This window comes from Lycium ferocissimum, chromosome 3 (assembly GCF_029784015.1).
Source record: "Lycium ferocissimum isolate CSIRO_LF1 chromosome 3, AGI_CSIRO_Lferr_CH_V1, whole genome shotgun sequence".
Lineage (NCBI taxonomy): Eukaryota > Viridiplantae > Streptophyta > Magnoliopsida > Solanales > Solanaceae > Lycium > Lycium ferocissimum.
This window is the reverse complement of record NC_081344.1, coordinates 63,515,120-63,525,686: the sequence shown is the minus strand read 5'-3', so window position 1 is coordinate 63,525,686 and position 10,567 is coordinate 63,515,120. Positions and strand designations below refer to the sequence as shown.

Below are 10,567 nucleotides of genomic sequence, written 5' to 3'. Positions count from 1 at the left end.
TTTTCGACCTCAACAAAACCCAACCATGTTCTTTTTCGATTTTCTCCAATCAAACCAATCCAAATCATTAAGGATAGACAATGTAATCTCAATGGAACATTATCCCCTCAATTCTACCACAAATGAGCATAGTCTTCAATTTTCTACAACGCATATCTCATTGTTTTTCAGTTTTTAGATGTGTAATCATAATATAATGGAATGAGAAAAAGAAGATGGACAAGGAAGAAGGATGAGAAGAAATTTGGCAGAATTGTATTTTTGCACAACATTTTTTGAGGGAGCTTCTAGGCTGAGAGTAGGGTCTTGGAATATTGGGACTTTATCGGGGAAGTCCATAGAGTTAGTTAAGATTCATAAGAAGAGGAGGATTAATATTGCTTGTGTCCAAGAGACTAAATTGGTTGGACCTAAAGCTAAGGATGTGGACGGGTACAAGCTTTGGTTCTCGGGTAGGATGAGGTATAGGAATGGGGTAGGGATCTTAGTAGATAGTGAGCTTAGAGATCAGGCGGTAGAGGTTAGGAGGATCAATGACAGGATGATGGTGATTAAGTTGGTCGTTGGAGGGTTTACCTTGAACATTATAAGTGCTTACGCGCCGCAAGCGGGTATGTACAAGGAGGAAAAAAGGGGCTTTTGGGAGGACTTGGACTTAGTGGTGGTAAGTATACCGCCTATTGAGAAGTTATTCGTAGGAGGAGATTTCAATGGGCACATTGGGTCTGTTTTGAGGGGTTATGATGATGTGCACGAAGGATTTGGCTTCGAGGACAGGAACGGTGGAGGAGTCTCACTCCTGGATTTCGCAAAGGTTTTTAGATTAGTGGTAGCCAACTCGAGTTTCTACGAAGAAGAAGGAGCACTTGGTAACCTTCCGTAGCTCGGTAGCTGCGACGCACATAGACTTTTTGCTCCTTAGAAAAGATGATAAAGGCCTCTGTAAGGATTGCAAGGTCATTCCGAGTGAGAATCTTACGACCCAGCATAAGCTATTGGTGATGGATTTGGAGATAAAGAGGAAGAAGAAGGCACGCGATCTGGACCAAGTGAAGTGCATCAAGGACGAGGATGGCAAAGTGTTGGTAGAAGAAGCTCACATTAGACAGAGATGGCAGTCGTACTTTCATAAACTCTTGAACGAAGAAGGGGACAGAGACATTGTGTTGGGAGATTTGGAGTACTCTGATAGGCATTACGACTTTGGATATTGTAGGAGTATGAAGGTTAAGGAGGTTAAGGGAGCTGTTCGTAGGATGCGCAAGGGAAGAGCGATCAGACCTGACGAGATTCCTGGGAAATTTTGGAAGAGTGCAGGCAGGGTAGGCTTGGAGTGGCTGACTAGGTTGTTTAATGTCATTTTCAAGACAGCGAAGATGCCCGAAGAATGGAGGTGGAGTACAATGATTCCCCTGTACAAGAACAAGGGCGACATTTAAAGCTGCAACAACTATAGAAAGTGTGGGAAAGGGTGGTGGAGATGAGGGTGAGGAGAGGTGTGTCTATTTTAGAGAACCAGTTCGGATTCATACCGGGGCGCTCGACTACAGAAGCCATTCATATTATAAGGAGATTAGTGAAGCAGTATAGGGAGCGGAAGAGGGACTTGCACATGGTATTCATCGACCTAGAAAAGGCTTATGACATAGTGCCAAGAGAGGTCCTATGGAGATGCTTGGAGGCTAAAGGTGTACCTGTGGTGTACATTAGAGCGATAAAGGACATGTATGATAGAGCCAAGATCAAGGTAAGGACGGTAGGAGGATGCTCGGAGCACTTCCCTGTTCTGATGGGGTTGCATCAGGGTTCAGCTCTTAGCCCGTTTCTATTTGCCTTGGTGATGGATGAATTGACGCGATAAATACAAGGTGAGGTGCCTTGGTGTATGTTGTTCGCGGATGACATAGTCTTGATTGACGAGACTCGTAGCGGAGTTAACGCTAAGCTAGAGGGCTGGAGACAAACGTTGGAATCTAAAGGATTTAAATTGAGTAGGACCAAGACAGAATACTTGGAGTGCAGGTTCAGTGGCGTACCGCATCAGGTTGACGAGGAAGTGAGGCTTGGTACCCAGGCCATCCAAAAGAAAGGAAGTTTCAAGTATCTTGGGTCTATTATACAGGGAGATGGGGATATCGACGATGATGTTTCACATCGTATTGGTGCAGGGTGGATGAAATGGAGGCTCGCCTCCAGAGTGCTGTGTGACAAGAAAGTGCCACCAAAACTTAAAGGCAAGTTCTACAAAGTGGTGGTTAGACCGACTTTATTGTACGGGGCAGAGTGTTGGTCAGTCAAGAACTCTTACGTTTAGAAAATGAATGTCTCGGAAATGCGAATGCTGCGATGGATGTGTAGGCACACTACGAGGGATAGAATTAGGAATGAAGATATCCGGGACAAGGTAGGAGTGGCATCGGTGGAGAACAAGATGCGGGAAGCGAGGCTGAAATGGTTTGGGCATGTGAAGAGGAGAGACACAGATGCTCCAGTGCGGAGGTGTGAGAGGTTGGCTTTGGACAGTTTCAAGAGAGGTAGAGGGAGGCCGAAGAAGTATTGGGGAGAGGTGATTAGACAGGACATGGTGCAGTTTCAGCTTACCGAGGACATGACCTTAGATAGGAGGCTGTGGAGGACTCAGATTAGGATAGATGGCTAGATTGCTTATCCTTTCATCCTAGTAGTTGTAGTTTTGCTCATTCGTTTATTGCCATTTTTTATTTCTACTTATATTTGTTGAGCCTTGTACTTCGATTATCTTATATATCTATGGTAGCTAATGCTCCTTTCTTTCCAGACTGTTTATCATGACTTTCTCGCTTTTGTTATTCCTCGTTTTCGTATTGCTTTTGATATGCTTGTCCTTATCTGAGTTTTTGTCTTGTTTTCTTATTTTCTCTCTATATAGCTGAGGGTTTTTCGGAAATAGCCTCCCTACCTTTCAAGGTGGGTAAGGTCTGCGTATACTCTGCCCTCCCCAGACCCCACATTGTGGGATTCTACTAGGCATGTTGTTGTTGTTGGTTAAAAATTAAATACTAGTCCTTAAAAAGTCTTTCCCATGATTATTTCTAATGTTTGGAGCCCTCAATTGTGTTTAGTACAATTACTTTTTATGTCTGGCTATAACTACAAAATTGTTTCCTGCTATGATTTTTTTATGCTTCTCTCTTCAGTTTCTTTCTTGTATCCTTACCTTTTCCGCTTCTTTCTCCTAATTAAGTTTTATGTACTTTTTATGCATCAGGTGTTGAGAACTTGAAAGGAAGGAAGGAAAATTACAATCGTGGAAAAAGGAAAAGATAATGAAGGAGAAATAGAGAAAGAGGAAGCAAACAACTCATCGGTATGTTATTTGATAGAGTAAAGTATTGAACTGTAGATATGTGGCTTTGAAAATTTGATATGACATTTCGTCTTTTGGCAGGTGTTACTTTTTTCTCTTCGCAAGGACTTTGTCGATGTTTTGGATTTCATGGAAAAGTTAAAGAATGAGGAAAATCAAAAAGGTCTTGACGTGGATCGAGTTGAAAAGTTGAAAGGGGAGGAACGGCATATATTGTACATAAGTCCAGCTTTCTTATTTTGATTTGGAAGAGTTTGGAGATATAATGACTGGCAAAAGACAAGAGGTTGAGAATCTGCTTCAAGCAATTTTGGATGACGTTGACAATGTCGTAAAGTGTAAATACAGCATGCATCATGTCCTTCCTAGCCTCGCCAATTATATGGATGACTGTATCAGCTCGCATCATCGTTCTAAATCAAGTGCCACCATGACTGATGAGCAGTTGAACTTCCTCCTCCTGAATCTCCATCATCTATCCAAGTATCTTGCTGAACAGCTTTTTCCATTAATAACTCAATATGAGATTCTTCGAATGTATATGGCAACATGAAAGATTTCCATAGGTTTATAGTGAATGGTTGTGTTGAGCACGAGATTGTTGAATATGTCTTACCTCAGTTTCAACTCATGGCTGAGACAGTAGGACTCTTCCTTTGGAGAGATCAGATTGATGAAGACTCTAAACTCTCCGAGCTAGATGAGGATGATCAGATTGATGGAGAGTTTCAACTCTTCGAGCTAGATGGGGATGAAAAGACTGATGAAGACTCTCAATTCTCCGAGCTAAATGAGGATGACCAGAATGATGGAGACTCTCAATTCTCCGAGCTAGATGAGTATGATCAGATTGATGGAGACTCTCGACTCGTCAAGCTAGCACATCTAAATCTTGAAGATTATTCCTATTGAACTGGAGGTTATGCACAAGTGTTTTACAAATCTTAAAGCTTCAACATCTGCAGAAGTTGGGCGCTTCATTAAGAAGCTCATACAAACCTCTCCAGACATTCTTAGAGAATATTTGATTCACCTACAAGAGCACGTGGTAAATGTTATTACCGCTAGCACTTTAGGGGCTCGAAACATTCATGTCATGATAGAATTCCTATTAATAATTCTTACTGATATGCCCAAGGACTTTATTCATCATGACAAATTAGTTGATCTTTTGGCACGTGTTGGAGAACTTATCAAGAAGGTTTCAATTGTTGTTCACGACTTAGAAGAGAAATCAAGAAATAGGGAGAGTACAGATGAAACAAACCGCGCAACTCTGGATTTGCTGGAAAATATTGAACTCGTCAAGAAAGATCTCAAAAATGTTTACTTGAAAGCTCCACACTCATCTCAATGTTGCTTCCCCACGAGTGATGGACTGTTCTTCATGCATCTGCTAAACATGCACTTAAATTATTTGCTAGATTCCAATGCTTATTCAGTTACTTTGATAGAGGAAGAAATTGGGTGGGTGAAAGAAGACCTAGAATTCATAAGATCTTTTTTCGTGAATATTGAGCAAAAATTGTATAAAGATCTCTGGGTACGCATTTTAGATGTGGCATATGAAGCAAAAGATGTCATTGATTCAATTATTGTAAGAGATAATGGTCTCTTACATCTCATTTTTGCACTTCCCAGTACCATCAAAAAGACCAAGCTTATCAGGGAAGATGTCTCCCATTTACTTGAGAGGACTTCCAAGAATAGGGGCCTCACTGTTGTAAACTCTCCCTACAAGCCAGTTGAAAGCAAGCCATCAATAGCTGGTAAAATAATTGTAGGTTTTGAGGAGGAGACAGACTGGATAATTAGGAAGCTCACTAGAGGACCGGCAGATCTAGATGTCATTTCTATCACTGGTATGCCGGGTTTGGGCAAAACTACTTTGGCGTACAAAGTATTCACTGATAAGTCAATTTCTAGTCATTTCAACATTCGCGCATGGTGCACAGTTGGCCAAGAACATGACGAAAAAAAGTTGTTGGAGAAAATTTATAATCAAGTTAATGGACAGGATTTGGAATTTAGTGAGAATATTGATGTTGCTGACGCGCTACGGACACAACTGTTTGGTAAGAGGTACCTTATTCCCTTAGATGACTTGTGGGATACTGCAACATGGGATGAGTTAACAAGACCTTTCCCGGAAGTTGGGCAAGGAAGTAGAATTATTTTGACTACTCGAGCAAAGGAAGTGGCTTTACATGGAAAACGCCACAGTGACTCTCATAACCTTCGATTGCTAAAACCGAAGGAAAGTTGGGAGTTATTAGAGAAAAGGGTATTTGGAAAAGACAGTTGCCCTGACGAACTATTGGATGTTGGAAAAGAAATAGCCCAAAATTGTAAAGGGCTTCCTTTGGTGGTTGATCTGATCGCTGGATCCATAGCAAGGAAGGAAAAGAAAAAAACTGTGTGGCTTGAAGTTCAAAATAATTTGAGTTCCTTTATTTCAACAATGAAGTGGAAGTGATGAAGGTTATAGAATTAAGTTATGACCATTTAACATATCACCTAAAGCCGTACTTGCTTTACCTTGCATGTTATTCGAAGGACACAGCAATTACAGTTGACACGTTGAAAATATTATGGCGTGCCGATGGACTTGTGGAACAGACAGTTATGAAGAGTGTGGAAGAAATGGTGGAAGTTTATTTGGGTAATTTAATTTCCAGTAGGTTGGTAATCTTTTTCAATGAGATAGGTGATGATCCAACTTGCCAGCTTCATGATCTTGTGCATGAATTTTGTTTGATAAAAGCAAGAGAGGAAAAAGAAGTTTGACTTGATAAGTTCAAGTGCTCCATCATCTTCTTCAGATTTTATGCCACGTCAAATGACCATTTATTATGATAAGGAGCTCTTTTCGGGTAACAATTTTGTCCTGTTCGAATCAAAAAAGAAACTGCATTCTGGTAAACACCTCTATTCATTGAAGATAACTGGAGACGAGCTGGACCACCATCTTTCTGATACATGTCAAGTAAGACACTTAAGGCTTCTTAGAGCGTTAAACCTGAATTGCACTTTTATCAAGGTGAATGATTCTTTGCTAAAAGAAATATGCATGTTGGTTCATTTGAGGTTCTTAAACATTGGGACTAAAGTTAAATCTCTCCCTTTGTCTTTCTCAAACCTCTGGAATCTAGAAACCCTGTCCCTGTATAACAAAGGACCGACCTTGGTACTGTTACCGAGAATTTGGAATCTTGTTAAGTTGCGAGTGGTTAGTATAAATTCTTGTTCTTTCTTTGATTTGGATAGTGATGAACCAATACTGATACCAGTGGACTCAAAGTTAGACAACTTGAGAATATTGCAGAAACCCTTGTTGTCCTACTCGAAAGACACGGAGGATATTTTCAAAAGGTTTCCCAATCTTCAACAGCTTGCATTCTGTCTCAAGGAATCAGGGGATTGTTCAACAGAGCAACATTGGTTCCCGAATTTGGATTCCTTAAATGAACTAGAAGCCCTCAGAGTAGGTTATGAAAGTTCAAATTAAATAACAGCAGGCCCTCTGCAGTGACAAATTGGTTGTGGGACTTTCACTTTCCTTCGAATTTGAAGAAATTGGTGTTGGTCGGGTTTCGTTTGACATCTGATTCACTATCAACAATAGCGAGACAGCCCAAACTTGAGGAGCTGTTTCTTAGTGACGCAATCATCCAGGAGGAAGAATGGAACATGGGGGAGGGAGAAGCCTTTGAGAATCTCAAGTTTTTGAAGTTGGGAGACATGACTCTTGCTAAGTGGGAGGTTGGAGAGGAATCCTTTCCTGTGCTTGAGAAATTACAGTTGTGGAGATGTCGTAAGCTTGAGGAGATTCCGCCTAGTTTCGGGGATATCTGTTCATTGAAAATTATCAAAGTTGGAGACAGCCCTCAGCTTGAAGAATCCGCTGTGAAGATTAAGCAATATGCTGAAGATATGAGGGGAGGGGGCGAGCTTCAGATCCTTGGCACAAAAAATGTCCCATTATCAAAGTAGCTTTGAAGCACCATGTGTGAAAAGTCTGGAGCGCTCTTACCCTAGGAAAATGCGTGAGTATAGACGAACTTATACCTATTCCATTTCATTTTTATGTGGCTTAGTTTGGTAAGTATGGTAGAGTTTGAGAAAGGAAGGAATACTTTTGGAACTTACAAACATGCCATGTCATTTCTGTGGATATAAAAACATGTCAATAAGGGGTAGACTAACAAGTTTAAAATTAAACTGTTTTCAAATATGGAAAGGCGTCATTGTTTTTTTAACATATTTAAAAAGAAAAAAGAGTGCCACATAAAATGGAGTAACTTCTCTTTTTTCTTTTTCCCAGTTACTTTGACCAGTGTAATATTCTTTGCAGGGCAAATGTAAATCAGATGGTTACAATTCCCTTTGCCGATACATCAGCTTTAGAGGCTAAAGATAAATCCTCAGATGTCTAATGCATTCTCCCAGCTATTAGCTTCCTTTTTCATTTACTCTGTTGTGGTGAACAAGTGATGGAGTTGTATTAATATATATTATTGCTACAGTACTTTTGTTCAATTTTCCATCTTTTTCTTCATTTTGTGTCCTTATAGTAAAAAGCCAGTACTTTTCTATGCATTCCAAATTTGTTCTTTCAATGTTACCTTATTTTAAAAAAAAAATGTTGTTTCAGAATCGTTGTTGTATACTCTCTTTTCTGTTTGTCGTGGCTTGAATTGTTTGCATATCATATGTTACTCCTAAGCCAAGATACTTGAGTAATATATATTGCAAATCAAGAAAAATGCATGGGATTGCTAACTCTCTGCTATGATGGGCAAGAAGGAAGTGAAACAAAATGTTGGCAACTTCTGTACTATATGGAAGTTATCCTATATCTCAGTTTTTTTCCAAGTTTTCGCAAATCTTTCAAGAATAACCATCAGAGACATGTGAAAACTCGTCAGGTAATGAAGTAACTGAGAATTCCAATGCAAAAAAATGTTCAAATAGGTGCTGCTGTATAACATTTGGCCTCATGTGCAACAGTAAGTGTTACTAAAAATCTTCTTGTGCCTATCAATACATCAATGCAGGATATGCCATCTCAAACTTCAGATGAATTGGTGCAAGAAAAATGTCCGTTTCACTCTCTTCATCTTGAGGCTTATTAACATTTTCCAATTCAAGGGAAAGATCCTCGCTTTAACAAGAGGAACATAAGTCACAACTAGTCCTCTCTTACCTCGTCAGGTCTGAAGTATCTAGTCTTAATGTGAATGGGAAAGATACAGTGTTGCACTGAAGAAAGAATTACACTAGTGGTATTTACGATAATATAAGGGAAGCTGAAAGAACTGATCCAAAGTTGATGCCGCAAGCTATTAAAAGTATGGAAGTGCTAAGAATATCGACTTTCTTCATCCTTGTTTATTCCTTTTCAATTTTCGATAAACTCTCATTTTAGTATCTTCTAACCGTGGTTTCTTTTCTGCAGGGGGAAACTTTAAGTCCGTTAAGTATACGATTGATGATATTTGGTATACAAGCTCGAAACAATAACTTAATGAGGTGAAGTTTAAGAAGTCACCAGATGGTGCATTGTTCCAACTCTAAGGTGGCAAGCACATAATACGCGGGGGGGCGATTTCAGTAAGTATGCTATTGCTTAGCAACTTTGATCAATAAATGATCATCTTAAACTTTTGTTTTCCCCAGTTTCTGTCTCCTATTTCCTTTGGAGTCTTGATGTTGAATTCATATATAGAACTGTTATATATGGTTAATTCTTTACTGCTTCTGAAGTACAACTTCGACAATGTGGATTCACTTTAACGTAATAGAGGAAAAACCTATTGTTGGAATATAGTTGCTGTTGCAGTTACCTCTACATGAGGAGATAATTTAGCTGCTACTCTTGCTCTGATAGCTGTGAAACAACAGACAAGAAGCTCATTAAAAATCTAATGCAGGAAGTTTCGTATGAGGATGAAGAATTAAAAAAAGGGGCAGCCCGGTGCACTAAGCTCCAGCTATGTGCGGGGTCCAGGGAAAGGCCGGACCACAAGGGTCTATTGTACGCAGCGCAGGTATATCACCCAGGCATCTGCCTAAATCATCAAAGAGGAATCCGCTATCCGTTTTACGTCAAGCAATACGTGCCGATGTATCAACTTCCACTTCCACAAGATCCAACAGGTTTTGACAATGACTGTGCAACTCAAGGTGGGCTTGGTATTTAAATCATCTGCAAAACAAAGAGCAAGATCATCAGAGTGTTTGATGAAAGTCTCAACTGAACTGTTTGTGAAGTAGAAATTGAGTAGATGATATGATCATCATATCCACCTTAAGGTAATTACGGAAAAACAAATTAAAATGGCAAGCATTTGTTGTTTTGTGTTTTTCCCCTCATTTCCACGTTTTACTTGTATAAAAATTAGCTAGATTCCTTCCAATTCTGCTTCTAATTGACATCTGAAGACAAAAACAACTACATCTCAAATCCCAAACAAGTCGGTGTTGGGCTGTTATCTATATGAATCTTCATTTATTTATTTAAGCACAACTACATCTCAGTCCTAAACAAGTCAGTGTTGGGCTGTTGGCTATATGAATTTTCATTTCTTTATTTAAGTATAACTACATCTCAATCCCAAACAAGTCGGTGTTGGCTATGTAAATCTTCATTTCTTTATTTAAGCAAAATGGAACACAAGACGTACGGTAAGTACTTTACACCAAATATAATATGCCTTGAGAGTTGAGTTAAAAGCTAACATTTGTATAATTTGTGAAGTTGACTATACCCAATGAAAATACATGGAAAAATATTTAATTGGAATTTATTTGGGTTTTGTCCCTCTAAACAAGGAAAGGAAAATATTTGCATCCTAAATATTTCGAGTCCGGAGCCTAAAGGGTATAAAAATACACGGTATAAACCAAAAAGGGGTATAACGTGGACTGATCCACGTTACACCCCAACTTTTTTTTTCCCTCTGTCAGAATCACAAAACGAAAAAAAAAAAAAATTGTATAGCGTGGACTGATCCACGTTATACAAAATTATTTGTATAACGTGGATCACTCCACGTTATACCCAAAGGGATCTGATTGCTCTTCTAGCAATTCTTGAACACTCATATCTTCTTCTAATTTTGTTCAACTTTTCTCTTTCTTCTTTTCTTTCTATTTTGCAAATTTAAATTCTCAAGTGAATTCTTCTTGCAATTTTACTTTTTTTTTTTTTAACTTACA

The 10,567-nt window shown here is 39.3% G+C and overlaps 1 protein-coding gene and 1 pseudogene across 1 annotated transcript; both read left to right on the top strand.

The window, feature by feature from the left end:
- The first annotated feature begins 232 nt into the window (after positions 1 to 232).
- Positions 233 to 883, top strand: LOC132048985 (uncharacterized). Its single transcript, XM_059439666.1, has one exon. It carries the CDS (start codon positions 233 to 235, stop codon positions 881 to 883), a length of 651 nt encoding a protein of 216 aa, XP_059295649.1.
- Positions 884 to 1,001: 118 nt separating this feature from the next.
- Positions 1,002 to 7,939, top strand: LOC132048984 (putative late blight resistance protein homolog R1B-13; annotated as a pseudogene).
- The last annotated feature ends 2,628 nt before the right edge of the window (positions 7,940 to 10,567 follow it).